Source organism: Typopeltis vanoorti, chromosome 15 (genome assembly GCF_054136105.1).
Source record: "Typopeltis vanoorti isolate ZY-2024b chromosome 15, IOZ_Tvanoo_1.0, whole genome shotgun sequence".
NCBI classification, from domain to species: domain Eukaryota; kingdom Metazoa; phylum Arthropoda; class Arachnida; order Uropygi; family Thelyphonidae; genus Typopeltis; species Typopeltis vanoorti.
In genome coordinates this window covers 16,452,730-16,470,353 of record NC_143563.1, presented here as the reverse complement: position 1 = coordinate 16,470,353, position 17,624 = coordinate 16,452,730, and the positions used below count along the sequence as shown (strand labels likewise).

Sequence of the window (17,624 nt, the reverse complement as noted above, 5' to 3'; positions counted from 1 at the left end):
TACGAATTTTGGATGACATGTAATTCACTATATAAATAATGTGATAACAGAGATGTGTTGTCTTTTTTTTTTTTTTTTTTTTTAATTCTTCTTTGTTATTTTGAATGTTACCTTTTTTTGCATAAATCAAAATATTAGCTACTTATTCTCTATAGTACTATATGTCTTGTTCTAAAATTTTTTGACAGTTCTTCAGTCACTGCTTAAATTTGTATCTCTACTTCTGTTACTTATAGAAAGTCACTGGGAAAGAACTTGACGTAAATGAACATGGATTCTTCAGTTTGATTGATATTATTAATGCATTGCCAGATGTGTTTGCCACTGAGAGACCAGAGGGAAGTGGTGACTGGTTACTGCATGATGTTAGAGCATGGAAGAAGTCTAGAGATTTGTGCCTGGAAGCTGCATGTTTGTATTTTTTTAGATTTTATCGATCTCTTTCTGCCAAAAAAAACTTAATTTTTCTCTGCTTGAGCTAATTAATAAAACAAAACATTTTATTTTTGTATATGTTATCAGAATGTTCAAGTGATGAAATTAAATTTGGATTCTACCTAGAAGTTGAATATGTATTATTTTGTAATTAAGTTTCATTTTGAACTCTTTAGGTATGTTTTACAGTAATGTGCAAAGCATCTGTTTGTATCTGTCTTCCTGTTTTTATGTTATTGTTGCTTGGGTCGGAAGGAATTTAATCAAATTAATATTTATATTTAATATTACTCTTTATTCTATCATGTTGTACCATCATTTGAAAGTTATATTCAGGCAATGACAATCAAGGAAAAGGAGTAGCCATAGTATCCAACACTAGATAATACAAGGCTAATCTTCTTGAATGGCAGGCAGTCTCAAGTAGAGTGATGTGTTCAATATCAGAATGGCGAACTGGACAATGAGAGAAGAGGCAAGGAATAAGAAAAGTCTCATTGACCATGTTATTGTTGATAGCGATGTTTTCTCCCTGTTGCAGGACACCAGTCTACAGAGGATTTGAAATTGGAAATGATCACCATTTATTCTTGTGCAGGATAAAATTAATTTTTATATTGAAAAGAAACTTTTAAAGCGAATAAAAGTTGAGCAGCTCTCAGATGTGAACTCTAGACAAAAACACACAAACACACAAACATTTTTGAATCAAAAATGAAAGAGTTTGAGAGTAGGAACTAAACCTTAGAGATTTGGTGGCAAGCCCTGAAGAAAACACTGATTGATTCAGCCAGAGAGGCATGTGGTGAGCTTGTGTGCAAGGATAGAAAAATCAGAACTCCATGGTGGACACAGGAAGTTAAAGAGGCAGTGAAGGAAAAGAAGAATGCATATCAAAAGTTCCTGGCAAATAAGTCAGCTTGTGCTCTTAGAGAATACAGAGTCAAATGTAAGAAAGCTAAACACTGTGTAAAACTGGCTAAACTAAAGTCGTGGGAGGACTTTGGCAAGAAAATAGAAAATAAATATCCAGAAAGTGGCAAGATATTCTGGAGGTTATTGAAGAAGCTCAGAAATGGAGGAAAGAGTGCTGTAAAAGGAATTAGAGATGATAAAGGTGACATGAAAACAGGAGAAAAAGATATCCTTGAAGTATGGAGTAATTACTTTGAAAAACTGCTAAATGAAACAAGCAGTGATGACAGCCCAGTGACAAATAAACACTGACCAGACATGTACTCAAGAATGCATATCCATACTTGAAAACATTGGGAATAGTGGAAAGTTGAAAACGTGAAAGACATTGGGAATAGATGATATTCGACCATGAAATGCTCAAATATGGAAGTATGAAAGCCGTATAGTGGCTGCACTGCATAGTTCAGAGGGACGAATTCCAGATGATTGCAATAGAGCTCTCATAGTACCCATGTATAAAAAGGGAAATAAAATTGAATGTGAGAATTGCAGAGGTATTTCTCCACTGAGTGTTCCTGGTAAGATGTATGCAAGTATACTTGAGAAACTATTGACAAGGATTTTGGAAGAGAAGCTTGGTGAAGAACAAGCTGTATTCAGGCCAAATAGAGGCTGTCAGGATCAGGTTTTACGACAAATAGTGGAGAAATCATGGGAATATAACAAACATCTCTATTTAAGTTTTGTAGATCTGGAAAAGGCATATGACAAGGTGCCAAAAGAGAAGCTATTCAAAACGCTACAGTTATATAGTGTTAATGGGTCATTATATCAAGCAATACTTGGTCTTTATTTGAATCTTGAATTAGTTAGCAGTTAGAACTGAAGGAAGTACAGGAAGATGGTTTAATGTTAAATCTGGTGTCAGACAAGGATGTACATCATCCTCTCTCTTATTCATTATCTATATGGATCACATTATATAGGAAAGTTGTATTAAACATGATATTAAAATTGGAGGTGTTAATCTCAGCTCTTTGCTTTATGCAGATGATGTTATACTTCAAAATAAATCCGCTACAAGTCTGCAAGATTCCCTGGCTAAATTGAATAACTGTTGTAATAGATATGGTAAGAAGGTCAGCATTAAAAAGACAAAGACAGTAAAATAGGCAGAGACAGTGCAAATATCAACTGCATTTTGAATGGAGAACTTATAGAACAAGTAAAACATTTCAGCTACTTAGGCACGATTTTTATTGAAGATGGTAAGTTAAATATGGAAATAGACAACTGAATCAACAAAGCTGGTATGGTAGGAAGTCAACTAAATAAATTTATATGGAATATGTGAGAAATTAGCCAAAACACTTTAGCTGTATACAAGACAGTGTTTAAACCAATTTTAATTATCGATCTGAGAACTGGGTTAGAAGTAAAACACTTGACCAAAGACTAGAGACTGCAGTTCTGAGAGTCCTGAGAAAGATTAGGGGCATGAACAGATGGCATCAATGGCAATATATCATGGTAAAAACGGAGATATTAGGAAAGAACTAGATATTGTCAGCATCCAGGAATGCATCAGCAGAGCTGATCTCAGTTGTATGGTCACTTAAGCAGAATGGGAGAGGAAAGATTAGCAAAACAAGTATTCTCTGCCAGGTTGGCAGGAAAAAGTCTGAGAGGAAGACCATGATATAGGTGAATTGATACAGTAAAAAGTGCCTTAGAATACAGAAATATAAGATCTGATTGATATTGGAGTCTTGACATTTAACAGACTGATTTGGAGGAGAATTGTAGATAGGAAGTTAATAATGATGTACATTTTTCATGTAGTACTATCATATCCTGTATGCCCCTTGAGGGTATATATCAGGAATTTGATGATGATTACTCTTTATATCACTTGGTATATGCTGATATTGCAAAGCATGTTGAAACAGCGGGTGCATACAAACCAACAGGCATCACTGTACTTGCTTTGTTTTTTAGAGTTAACAGAATTCATGGTTTTTCTGCTTGTTGCATTATTTGCAGGCTTTCATCAGGAGGCATAAGTCCCTCTAGGATAACAGCAACATTAACTTGACAAATTACATGAATTCATATTTATTCCCAGATATAAATGTAACCATTACCCAATGTGTTCCATATCAGTTTTATGTTTGTGAGGAAAAAAATCGAAATGCTCAAACTACAAGTCTGAAACTGACTAAAACTCTGCTCAAGCTGAAATTAATAAACAGCAGGTAAACCATATACTGATTAATTACTATTGTGACCAAACTGATCAGTGCACCTGCAATTCTCCACCTGCATATAAGATTCTCTAGTGTATATTCACTCAGCTGATTTTCTCATTCATTCTCTCATTTTTTTTTTATTTTTGTTTATTAAAAACTTTTTTAATAATTGAAAAAAATTATCATAAAATGTATTGGACAAAGTTGAAACAAATTTGGCGTAAGTACACTCTGGAACATGGGGTTTTGATTTACAGAAGATAAAAAAATAGTACAAAATTCTGCTACCAGGCAATATTTGGCACTATAAGCATGTTTGTTGGGATTAATTAAGCAGTAATAGCTAGAAGAGACTAATCAATTTTCATTTTCTTATAACTTAGAGATGTGGTTTAATATGTTCTCCTTTCAGATGTTCTAAGAACTGCATTCTGTGAATGACATTTTCTACAGTGAAATACAACAGATCTGCATTGATTTCTCTCACATGCTGCATTATTCTGACTTTCAAGGTTTCTAAATCTAAATGAAGTGTTTTCATAACATTCTGTACTGGCAATACAGTGTAAGGTGGTGCTCCATTCTGCACAAATAGGGTAGTGTCAAGGCATCTTTGCTACTGCAGTTGCGGAACATCAGAGTTGCACAGCATTTCTCGATACCTAACAGCAGAGACGGTACAAGTCACTGGTCCTGTCAGGTGAAGTTCTTCAAAAAAGTATGGACTGATAGTAAATGATGCAGTGAAACCACACCACACTGTGACTTTCAGTGAATGTAAAGGGGGTCTGATGGAACATATGAGGGTTATTTGCAGCTCAAATGTAGCAATTGTATGAGTTAATGCTACTGTTCAGATAAAAATGTTGCTTGTCACTCCACAAGATCTTCCACAGACATGTATCATCCACCTCCATTTGAACTAAGAACTTCAGGGCAAGCTGGTAGAGTTTCTGCATCACCATGAAACCAAGCTTAAGTATAGATCTTGTAGGGGACAAACCTCGGCATTTGACAGGATTTTCCACACCGATGAATATGGCATGTCCAGTTGCTTTGATATTGCTGGACCCATGTACATTATTCATTCTGTGTTCCACGGTGGCAGTTGCAACTTCATCAACTTGTTTAGGAATAATCTGTTTGTGTCCTCGTCCTGGCCTAACTGCTAAAGATCTACTATTTTCAAATCGTAAAATCATTTTTCTAAGATTGTTATTGTTGTTGAACCTTTTCCTTCAAATGCCAGAATTTTCGAAGTGTGGCATTAGCATTACTGCATTGTTGATAATAAAGCTTGAATAGCAATGCACATTCCAGTAAAGTGAGATCCATAGCACTTCAGTCTTATCAGAATGATGTGAATCCGTTTCGGCCTTCCTTATATTCACCAACTCGTCAGTAGAAACAGATTATGCAAATATGATTCTAGTGCAGTTGTCTGCTGGTGGCAGAATTTTGTACATTTTGTAAATTAAGTTTGTTCAATACATATTTTGCTACAGGACTCTGAACACTTCCTCCTTAATTATGGCCACCCTCTACATGGATACATAACAGTACCACCATGTTCAACACTGCCATATCTTCAAATATATTTAAGCAACTTATGGCATTTATTTCTCTACAGTAGACTAGTGAATTCTTCATTTGTGTTCTGTTCATGTGTTTCAAATTCCCTAAGAAATTTTCTGTATGTCAGAAGGACTAGAAAATTTTGAATTCATCTCCCATTTCTGATATACCTTTTTAAAAATAGGTTTTAATGTTGAAAGAGCTAGGGACATATATGTTTTATAACAAGTTTTTCTTAACATTTGCATTTAGTGAAGAGAACCATAAATGTACTGATCGTTTACATGTTTAAGTGATAAATTTTAGAAACAATGCCAGCAAACCTCACCTTAATAAAGCATTCTTGGCACGTTGAATTTTTTTCTGGTTCTGTCATTTTTTTCTACTGCTGACACCTTGATACATGGAAAAAAATTTTACTGTTAAATAATTAATTTCACCTAAGTCATTCATATTGTTATTTAATGAAACATAAATAATAAACTGAACTAAATATAACTAAACTTTTTCAAAGCTCTTGTGTACTTATTCATAATTTTTTTTTTTTTAGTTTTGACTATTCTGCTTTTGAAATTGCCAAAGAATGGCTAATTTAAAATCCTTTACTGTTGCCCTCTGGCTCAAGGTTTCCTTGTCCTATTTAGCAACATTCATCTGCTCTATTTACCAGTCTCCAAATTATGAAATCACTCTTCACCTTCTCCATGAATCTCTGTCATCTGCTATCCAGATAGAGAGGTCATCTTCCTAGCTGAACTTAATGTCTGTATCTCAAACTGACTCCCATTTTTCAGCATTACTGACTAAGCTAAATGAGATGCAGAAGTTTCTGCTATAAGCAATGACCCAAGACTAATTGCAAATCTACCTACAAAAATTCCTGATGACACTCTTCACTCTTTCAGTACTCTTGACCTCATTTTAACCAGTTCTTCTAGATACACTGTAGAGTCACCTCTCCTCTCGGTAACTCACAAAATGTTCTTCCTCCAACCACTCCCAACCTTATGTCCTTTGGCTCTACAAAAGTACGAAGTGAGACAATCTCTAAATTTCTACTCTCCCTTCCAATACCCTGACTACTGCTTCTGCTCTTTTGACCTAAGCACCTGCTCCATATGATTCACAAAAATTATCCTCACTAGCATTGAAGGCCTTCATTCTCCTATTCTACCCAAAATCTTGTCTCCATTTTCTGAACCTTGGTTCAACGCAAGTGTACCAAAGCAGTTCAGGAAAAAAATTCAGCTTACCACAGGTAGCTTGTATCAAGAATCCCTCCTTCATGCTGAAGCATGCAACAAATCTAAATTTGACCAGCAAAAAACCTGCCTTCTGTCCAATGTAAACCACAACTTCTGGTACTTTGCTGAAGGCCATATGCAACTTCTGCTCATTTGTACACTTCCATCCTTCTCTCATCCAGATAGTCCCACTGTTATGCTCTTGGCATCTCTTTTCTCTCAAGATATATATTTATAGATAACCAAAGCAAATCATCTCCTACTATAACAGAATAATTAATGTTAATGTGCTCCAAAGCTAGCACCTGTCCTGTATTGTCACTACAGTCTTCTTTACTTAGCTGGCACTTATCCCAACATGTGGAAGCAATCATATATCAAACCTATTCCAAAAAAAAGGGAACAGTCTGCCATCAAACTATCGACCAATTGCCATCATCTCAATCCTCTCCAAAATGATAGTCATCAACAGTCAACTTCTCCACTACCTAAATCAACTACAAGTATGGATTCTGCCATTCAAGATCCATGACTGTCCTCAGCCTACATCATCTCACCTCTGTACATGTGCCATGATAAAGACTAAGATTTGGGGAAACATACTGTCACTCTTGATATTTCCAGAGCATTTGATGACATCTAGCATCAAGGCCAGTAAATTGCCATCCTTTGGTGTACCTGCCACCTTATGTAATTGAGTATCTAGCTTTCTCTTTGTTCATTCAGTGTGTGTGTGTGTGTGTGTCTTGCTAACACACACACACACACACACACACACACACACACACACACACACACACACACACACACACACACACACACAATCTTGGTGGATGACTCCCTTAACAACTAGCAACCCAAACTACTGAACCAGGTGTATATATAATCACATGTGCTAGAAGACCTTTAATATAAGTTACATGTGTGTTTATTATATTTTTTTAAAATAAATATCACAGTGCTAGAATTTTCTTCTGCTTAATTTTATCTGATGTGATATTTCAACTTAACTGGCAATGCAGCACTTGTTACGCACGCACACGCGCGCACACACACAAATGCACAGAAATCATGTGACATGTTCTGTGTTATGTCTGTAAATTTTTGTTCTTCCTTGCTAATTTGCTTGTTTTGCAGAAAGAAAAAAAACTGACTTGACAGAGCTAAAAAATTCACTCTGCTAAAACTGAACAAGTTAACTAAATAAAAACTTAACCCTTTCTACAAAAGGCCTATAAAATTCTACCTGTCAGAGGTGGGAATCTGGCCTGGGTAAATAATGCACTAGTTGGTTTTATGTATAATGTATTTGTTCTTTATTATTATTATTATAAATCAGTTCACTGTTTTAGCAAGAATTACAAATAATTTCAGATAATGTGCCAGCAGAAAGACTGAGTCACCCTTCCAAAACACAGTTGTGTGAAATTGTTAAAACTAAGATTGTATCACTTCTTCAGAAACATTGTGATGGACTTCTTTTACGGAATTTTGAAAGGTCTTATGAAGTGAGTATACGCATTTATCTAGATTAAAAATGAGGTTTAGTTAGTTTGCTTTTAATTAGCTGCTTTTCAGCATTATTAATCTGATTTATTCATATACTCTGATTTATTCATGTACTCTGATTAAATACATATTGAATAAAACAAGTTTACCAAAACCGAATGTAGACATATATAAGAAAGTGTTCAAACTAATTTTAGTTCATGGATTTGAGAGTTAGGTTAAAAATAGTTGATCAAAGGCTAGTAACCACAGGTATGGGACTTCTGAAAAAATTACAGGAGGGTAGCAGATGACAACATTGACAATATAATATGAAAAATGATGATATTAGAAACCTTAACATTGTTATCATTCAGAATGAGTGAGCAGAGATAAACTAAGGTGGCAAGGTCACTTAAACAGAATGGGAAAGAAAAGGATAGCAAAACAAGTGTTTGATCATGATATCAGGAAAAAGACCCACAGGAAGATGAAGATCTAAGTGGATTAATACAGTTAGAGCTGCCTTAGATTGAAATATAAAATCTGATATTTGAGTTCTGATGATATAACAGATTAAGTTGGAGGAATTGTCTATAGGAATTTAATAATTATGTAAACTTGTCATCTAGTACGTACTATCATAATATCCAGTACTACATCCGTTAACATTGTATATCAGGAATTTGATGAACTTTATTTATGTTGTAATACCAGTAGACTTAGAAGTGGGGGAGTGGGAAGCAAATTAATTGTATTTCAGCTTAAGTTATTTGTTATATTGACTAAAGATAACTTCACAAATTGGAACATAAGACATGATAACTAGTTAAACATAATACAGATTTTACTTATGTAAATTTTTTTATTAGCATAAGATTTTTCCCCCCAGTATCAAGAGCATCTTTAGTGTTACTTTCAAATTAAAAACTAGATTCAAATTAATAAACCAGTAGATTTAATAATGAAAACATATGAGCTGCACATACATTATGCTAGAGTGATATGGTATAAATACATACCCAGTAAAGTTCTAATATAATAAATATTAGAGGGCTGATAAGTAATAGATTAATTTGAAGAAAGATTGTTGATAGGAGATTAATAACTTTTAATTAATAAATTAAAAAAAGGAATAATTTAAGTCCATCACTCACTGTTTAGGTTCAACAATATAGCAAGCTTTCACAACTTTCTTTATATAAGATTTTTTATTTACTTAATGTAGTCTAAATGTTCATCATGACGTGCAGCTAATGCTAATTTACCAGTTGGGCCAAAATATTGTAATCCACACTGGCAAGGAGTTTGATACACTCCATAGTTGGTTAAAGTGGAGTTTATCTTTAGCATAGCCTTGAAAAGTGGAAATCTTCTTGATAGGGCAGAAGGACACTTGTAGGATAGAATATCTAAATATTCTATCCTACAAGTGTCCTTCTTTAACATAACGAATGGTAATAACGCAATGAACCACCTCTGTGTTACTAGTTTTTCTTCATCAATCTATGCAAATTAGGACAAATGGGAATGGATACGACTGGTTAAGTGGATAAGACCATGGCTGCTAGACAAATATCAAAAAGTGGTATATGGAAGGGCAGAATCGATGCAGAAACAGGTGACTGGTGGTGGTGTGTTGCAAGGTTAAGTGCTGGTACCATTGCTGTTTAATTTGTAGATAAATGAGAGAGGAAATAACCCAAAAGGAAATATTCAGTTGTTTGCTGATGATGCAAAATTAGATACAGTAACAGTTAATCAAGGTGATGTGAATAGCTGTAGGATGATTTAAATAGGCTATCAGTATGGGCAAAAGTTAATGGATGTCAGTTTAATGTCAAGAAATGTAGTTATTCATTTGGGATAAATAGATTACAAGCCATGTATCACATTGATGGCACTGTACTCCAGGAAATAGATGAAGCTAGAGATTTAGGGGTGGTAGACAGAGCATTAAAGTTTAGAGGACATATTGCTTAGGTTGCTAAGGTAGTACATAAGATTACTTGGCTAGTGAAGAAATTAACAAGGAGAAAAGGAAGTTGTAATTCCTCTGGACCCCTGGGTTTCTTGGGGATGTGGAAGTGGTGGAGAGGATTCAGAGGTGAGTGGCCTGTGGAATGTGCCCTATGAGAATAGATTGAATGTGTGTGGATTGCAGAAGTTGGTTGATAGGAGAAAAAGAGAGGATATGATAGAAACATTTAAGTTGCTTAAAGGATTTTATAGGATAAATGCAGAGGAAATGTTTCAGCATTTAGCTAGAGGGACCAGAACAAGGGGTCATCCCTGGAAGTTGAATAAAGGTGTGGTCAGTAGGGGTGTAAGGACTAGATTTTTTTGCGTGGAGAGTGGTGAATGAGTGGAATGGGTTGCCAGAGTCAGTTGTGAGTGCTTTTTCTATTAATTTAATAGAAAAATTTTAGCTTTATTATGTTCTGGCTTATTTTCATGGTTTCGATCTTTTTATTGCTGATTTGCATGCCAAACTTGTTACAACTGTTATTCACTTTAGTTACAGAGTCCTGGATGCTTGCACTGGATTTGTTTAGGAGTGTAACATCATTTGCATAAAGCAAAGAGCTAAATTTGATTTATCAGATTCTAATATCAGATGCACACTATTTCCAGTTTCTTCCATAATGTAATATATATATATATATATATATATATATATGAAAGAATGATCATTAACTCAGTTAACATGCATATAGTTTTAAAAAGAATTGAATGACTAGAACAGAGATTTAAGTAAAAAGGTTTTAATATAAAAACACGACTAGTTTCGGCTTGTAACAGCCTTCATCAGGTGACATTATAAAAGAAAGAAAAAACACTGAAGCTTAAATAAACTATGAACATCACAGAAAGTCTCTATACATAATTAACATTAAATCATTGTGGTTGTATTTAAAGCTGTTCTTTCGTTTGTTGTATTGTTGGGAAAGTACGTTCTAGTAGCATCTTGTGCATGCCAGTACATGATTACAGCTGAATGACTATCTGGGAGGTTGTAGCTCAAGTTATTATTTACATGAACAGGATTGAAGATGATTTCCCTAGATTCCATGATTTTTCTCTCTAGTTCATCATTGCAACGGAAGATGTTAGTAGATTTTTCCCAGCAGACTTTGTGACTTTGGATTTCATCATTAGGATTAGCTAAGAAAAGGATATGACTTGATAATGCACTGGCAAGCTGTCTCTTATAAGTAATGTCCCTCATGTGTTCTACCATATGCAATTCGGCAGATTTGTCTGTCTGCCAAAAATAAGGAATATCACAATCACACAATATTTTATATACAGCAGGGTATTTGAGATGATGATAAGGTTTTGGGTGGCTTATTAAGAAACAGATCTTCGGAAGTGGAGTGAACAAGGTTCTGATATTGTATTTTTTTAGAACTTTTGCTAATTTATGTGAAACTGTACTTTTGTAAGGAATAGATATATTGCTTTTGAATCTATATGTTTCTTCTGAATGATGTCTAGGAGGATTAAGAAGGAATCTTTCAATGATTCCCTTGGAATATCCATTAACTTTGAAAGGCATTTTGAGATGATCTATTTCTGTAATTTCATTTGGGTCATCCAGAAGAGAACAGGCTCTATGTCCCAAGGTGGAAATTATTCCAAGCTTATGAGAAGGAGGGAAGTGATGGGACTGACTATGCAGATATCTGTTGGTATGTGTGGGCTTTCTATATATCGATATTTTGAGTTTACCAGAAGAGGGAGTCAGCTTGACATCAAGAAAAGGCAGGGAATTATCCATTTCAAGCTCGGCAGTAAACTTAATACTATGATGTTGGCTATTGAGATGTTCAAGGAAAATCATAAGGGAATCATATCCATGGCTCCAAATAATGAAGACATCATCTACATAGCGTTTCCAAACTTCAGGTGTTAAAATAAAGGAAGAGATAGCCTTGGTTTCAAAATCCTCTAAGTAAATATTTGTGAGTACAGGGGATAAAGGATTACCCATAGCAAGTCCATGATTTTGCTTGTATATAGTATCTTGACTGAAGTAACTGGACTTGATGCAATGTGTAAGCAAGGCTAACATTTTTTTGGATAACTTGTCCTTGAGTAATGTTAGGACTTCATCTGTTGCGACATTAGTGAACAGAAGTTATGTCCAAGCTAGCCATGATTTCATATTCATTAACTGTTATATCCTTGATGTATGTAACAAAATCTGTAGTGTTCTTGATAAAGGATGGTGACTTGCCTGAAAAACTTTTGAGGTATTTGGCAAGATATTTTGAAAGGTTGTATGTCGGAGAATTGATACCTTCTACAATGGGGCGTAGTGGGGCATTCTCTTTATGGATTTTAGGAACACCATATATGCAAGGAATTAACAGATGGAGAGAGCATAGAGATAAGCGAACGTTTCGGGATAATTCAGTGGCTGTTTTAATAAGTTGTTTGTACGATTTTGAAGTTCACTAGTTGGATCTCTCTCTCGAGTATTGAGTAGATATCATCTTGTAGTAATTCAAGTATTTTATTCTGGTAATCTTCAGAGTTGAGGATGACTGTTGCAATGCCTTTATCCGCAGGAAGGATAATTATATCTCTGTTGTTTTTTACACTTTTAATAGCTTTGCGTTCTGTTAAAGTAATGTTATCTGCAGGTGGTTTTGCGTTATTGATAATAAAGATTGATTCAATACGTAGAAGTTTTGCATCTTGTGGAGGGAGAAAAGATCCAACTCGTGAACTTCAAAATCGTACAAACAACTTATTAAAAACAACCACAGAGTTATCCTGAAACGTTCACTTATCTCTATGCTCTCTCCATCCGTTAATTCCTCACATATATGGTGTTTCTAAAATCCATACAGAGAACACCCCACTATGCCCCGTTGTAGAAGGTATCAATTCTCTGACGTACAACCTTTCAAAAACATCTTGCCAAATACCTCAAAAATATTTTCAGGCAAGTCACCATCCTTTATCAAGAACACTACAGATTTTGTTACATACATCAAGGATATAACAGTTAATGAAGATGAAATCATGCCTAGCTTGGACTTAACTTCTCTGTTCACTAATGTCCCAATAGGATTACCCATAGCCAGTCCAAATCATGGGCTCTGGCTATGGGTAATCCTTTATCCCCTGTACTCGCAAATATTTACTTAGAGGATTTTGAAAAAAAGGCTATCTCTTCCTTTATTTTAACACCTAAAGTTTGGAAACGCTATGTAGATGATGTCTTCATTATTTGGAGCCATGGACATGAAGAAAACCATAAAGGAATCATTCCTTTATGGTTTTCCTCGAACATCTCAATAGCTGACATCATGGTATTAAGTTTACTGCCGAGCTTGAAACGGATAATTCCCTGCCTTTTCTTGATGTCAAACTGACCCCCTCTTCTGGTAAACTCAAAATATCGATATATAGAAAGCTCACACATACCAACAGATATCTGCATAGTCAGTCCCATCACTTCCCTCCTCTCATAAGCTTGAAATAATTTCCACCTTGGGACATAGAGCCTGTTCTCTTCTGGATGACTCAAATGAACTTCTTACAGAAATAAACCATCTTGAAACTTCTTTCAAAGTTAATGGATATTCGAAGAGAATCATTGAAAGATTCCTTCTTAATCCTCCTAGACATCATTCAGAAGAAACAAATAAATTCAAAGGTATCTATTCCCTACATAAGTACAGTTTCACATAAATTAACAAAAGTTCTAAGAAAATACAATATCAGAACCTTGTTCACTCCGCTTCCAAAGATCCGTTTCTTAATAAGCCACCCAAAACCTTGTCGTCATCATCATCTCAAATACCCTGCTGTATATAAAATATTGTGTGATTGTGATATTCCTTATTTTTGGCAGACAGACAAATCTGTCGAATTGCGTATGGTAGAACACATGAGGGACATTACTTACAAGAGACAGCTTGCCAGTGCATTATCAAGTCATATCTTTTTCTTGGCTAATCCTAATGATGAAACCCAAAGTCACAAAGTTTGCTGGGAAAAATCTACTAACATCTTCCGTTGCAATGATGAACTAGAGAGAAAAATCATGGAATCTAGGGAAATCATCTTCAATCCTGTTCATGTAAATAATAACTTGAGCTACAATCTCCCAGATAGTCATTCAGCTGTAATCATGTATTGGTGTTCAAGACATGCTACTAGCACGTACTTTCCCATGAATACAACAAACGAAAGAACAGCTTTAAATACAACACAACGATTTAATGTTAATTATGTATAGAGACTTTCTATGATGTTCATAGGTTATTTAAGCTTCAGTGTTTTTTCTTTCTTTTATAATGTCACCTGATGAAGGCTGTTACAAGCCAAAACTATTCGTGTTTTTATATTAAAATCTTTTTACTTAAATCTCGGTTCTAGTCATTCAATTCTTTAAAAAAAAAAAAAAATATATATATATATATATATATCATCATCATCAAATTCCTGCCATGTACCCTCAAGGGGTGTTCAGGATATGATAGTACTACATGAAAAAAATTACATCATTATTAATTTCCTATCTACAATTTTCCTCCAAATCAGTCTGTTACTTGTCAAGACTCCAACATTAGCAGATCTTATATTTCTATCATCTAAAGCACTTTGTACCGTATCAATCCACCTATATCTTGGTCTTCTTCTGGGTCGTTTTGCTGCCAACCTGGCAGAGAACACTTGTTTTGCCAATCTTTCCTCGCCCATTCTGTTTAAGTGACCATACCACCTGAGATTAGCTCTGCTAACACATTCTTGGATGCTGACAATGTCAAGTTCTTTCCTAATATCCTCGTTTTTAATATGATATTGCCATTGATGCCATCTGTTCATGCCTATAATCTTTCTCAGGACTCTCATATCTGTGGTCTCTAGTCTTTGGTCAAGTGTTTTACTTCTGACCCAGCTCTCAGATCCATAAGTTAAAACTGGTTTGAACACTGTCTTGTATACAGCTAATTTAGTGTTCCGAACTAATTTCTCTCTTATTCCATATGAATTTATTCAATTGACTTCCCACTATACCATTTGCTGATTCCGTTGTCTATATCTATATTTAATTTACCATCTTCAGTAAAAAGCGTGCCTAAATAGCTGAAATGTTTTACTTGACATTTTCAATGATTCTGCCTATTTTCATTGTCTTTGTCTTTTTATTGCTGACCTTCATATCATATCTATTACAACAGCTATTCAATTTAGTCAGAGAATCTTGCAGACTTGTAGCGGATTTATTTAGAAGTATAACATCATCTGCATAAAGCAAAGATGGTAAATCATGTTTAATACCACTTTCCTTCATAATGTGATCCATATAGATAATGAATAACAGAGGGGATAATGTACTTCCTTGTCTCACACCAGATTTAACATTAAACCATCTTCCTGTACTTCCTTCAATTCTAACTGCTGACTTACAACTCAAATAAAGACTAAGTATTGCTTGATATAATGCCCCATTGACACCATATAACTGCAGCGTATCGAATAGCTTCTCTCTTGGCACCTTGTCATATGCCTTTTCCAAATCGACAAAAAACTTAAACACAGATCTTTGTTATATTCCCATGCTTTCTCGACTATTTGTCATAAAGTGAAGATCTGATCCTGACAGCCTCTATTTGTCCTGAATCCAGCTTGTTCTTCACCAAGCTTTTCTCCCACAATTCTTCTGAACCGTTTCTCAGGTATACTTGCATAGATTTTGCCAGGAACACTCAGTAGGGAAATACCTCTGTAATTCTCACATTCCGTTTTATTTCCCTTTTTATATATGGGTACTATGAGCTCTACTCCAATCATCGGGAATTCGTCCCTCTGTCCAGGCTTTCTGAACTATGCAGTGCAGCCACTGTAAGACTCTTATACCACCATACTTCAGCATTTCTGGTCGAATATCATCTACTCCTGCTGCCTTTCCACATTTCAAGCCTTTGATGGCTTTTTCTACTTCAAGTATGGATATGTATTCCTGACTGCATGCCTGGTCAGTGTTTTTTACCACTGTGCTGTCATCATTGCTTGTTTCATTTAGCAGTTCTTCAAAGTAATTACTCCATACTTCAACGATATCTTTTTCTCCCATTTTCATGTCACCTTTATCATCTGTAATTCCTATTACAGCACTCTTTTCTCCATTCTTAAGCTTCTTCAACAACCTCCAGAATCTTTTGCCACCACCTTGATATTTATTTTCTATATTCTTGCCAAAGTCCTCCCATGACTTTTGTTTAGCTAGTTTTACACAGTGTTTAGCATTCTTGCATTTGTGTCTATATTCTCTAAGAGCACAAGCTGACTTATTTGACAGGAACGTTTGATATGCTTTCTTCTTTGCCTTCACTGCCTCTTTAACTTCCTGTGTCCACCAGGGAGTTCTGAATTTTTTATCCTTGCAGACAACCTCACCACATGTCTCTGGCTGAATCAATCAATGTTTTCTTCAGAGTTTGCCACTGAATCTCCAAGGTTTGATTCCTGTTCTCAAACTCTTTTATTTTTTCTTCGATAATCTTTGTGTATTTTAGTCTACAGTTCACATCTGAGAGCTGCTCAACTTTTATTCGCTTTAAAACTTTCTTACATGTTATTCTTTTCAATATGAAATTCAATTTTATCCCTGCTCAAGACTAAATTGTGATCACTTCCAATTTCAAATCCTCTGTACACTCTGGTGTCCTGCACAAGGGAGAAAACATCACTATCAACAATAATATAGTCAATGAGACTTTTCTTATTCCTTGCCTCTTCTCTCCATGTGAATTTGTGCACATTTTTATGTTGGAACATGGTGTTAGTAATAACCAGTCTATGTCCTGAGCAGAAATCCAACAGATATTTGCCGTTATTATTAGCTTTGCTCTTTTCTCCATATTTTCCCAAAATATTTTTGTATGTCTCACAATCATTTCCTACTCTGCTATTTAGATCCCCAACAAGGACCAACTTTTCATTTTTCATTGTGTCAGTTGCTTTTTCTAAAGCCTCAAAAAATTCCTCTACTTCTACCTTAGTAGAATCTTCTGTGGGACCATAGGCACAAATAAGTCTTATTGTCCAGTTCCCTATTCTCATATTTGCCCACATTACTCTACTTGAGACTGACTGCCATTCAAGAAGATTAGTCTCGTATTTTGTGTTGAATACTATGGCTACTCCTTCTTTTCCCTGATTGTCATTGCCTGAATATAACATTTTGTATTTATTGCTCAGAAAGATCTCACCAGTTTTGATCTTTTTTGTTTCAGTCACCCCTATTATGTTGATCTGGTACTTATCTAATTCCTCAGCTAGCTCCATTTCTTTGCCATTCAGGCTTCTTACGTTGATAGTACCGATCTTTAACTCCGGTGATGTTGAGTTGGGGTTTGTTTTCAGATTTGTTCCAGTAGCTGACTTTTCACTGTTCGCTCTGGTTCCCTGACGAAAACAACGGGGGTCTTGTTTAACCGGGCGATGCCCCAGCCGGCATGAAATTTTGTCATGTTGTACCATCATTTTTTATTTTGGTTTAACCAATAAGAATACAATTTGGTTGGCTAAATCCCAAATTGCCAGCCGAGCCTCGTTCGTTCAGTATCCAAGTAGATATCCAACAGGGTGCACCACGAGAAGGTGGGGATTGGACATTAGGTCAAAAGCCCTGGTTGGTTCTCCGCATTCCTTTAAAGGCTATATGGAGGTCTCCTCTCAGTTATACAGC

At 35.3% G+C, this 17,624-nt stretch overlaps 1 protein-coding gene across 2 annotated transcripts in view; it reads left to right on the top strand.

Annotated features, from left to right (window-relative positions):
* The window catches only part of LOC150098418 (tudor domain-containing protein 5-like), a 471,387-nt gene that overhangs the window by 77,460 nt on the left and 376,303 nt on the right, over positions 1 to 17,624 (top strand). For both annotated transcript variants that reach the window (XM_090404821.1, XM_090404822.1), the window contains exons 4-5: positions 237 to 411; positions 7,796 to 7,929. In XM_090404821.1, coding sequence (XP_090260947.1) covers positions 237 to 411; positions 7,796 to 7,929 — 309 coding nt within the window. The remainder of the gene's footprint in view (positions 1 to 236; positions 412 to 7,795; positions 7,930 to 17,624) is intronic.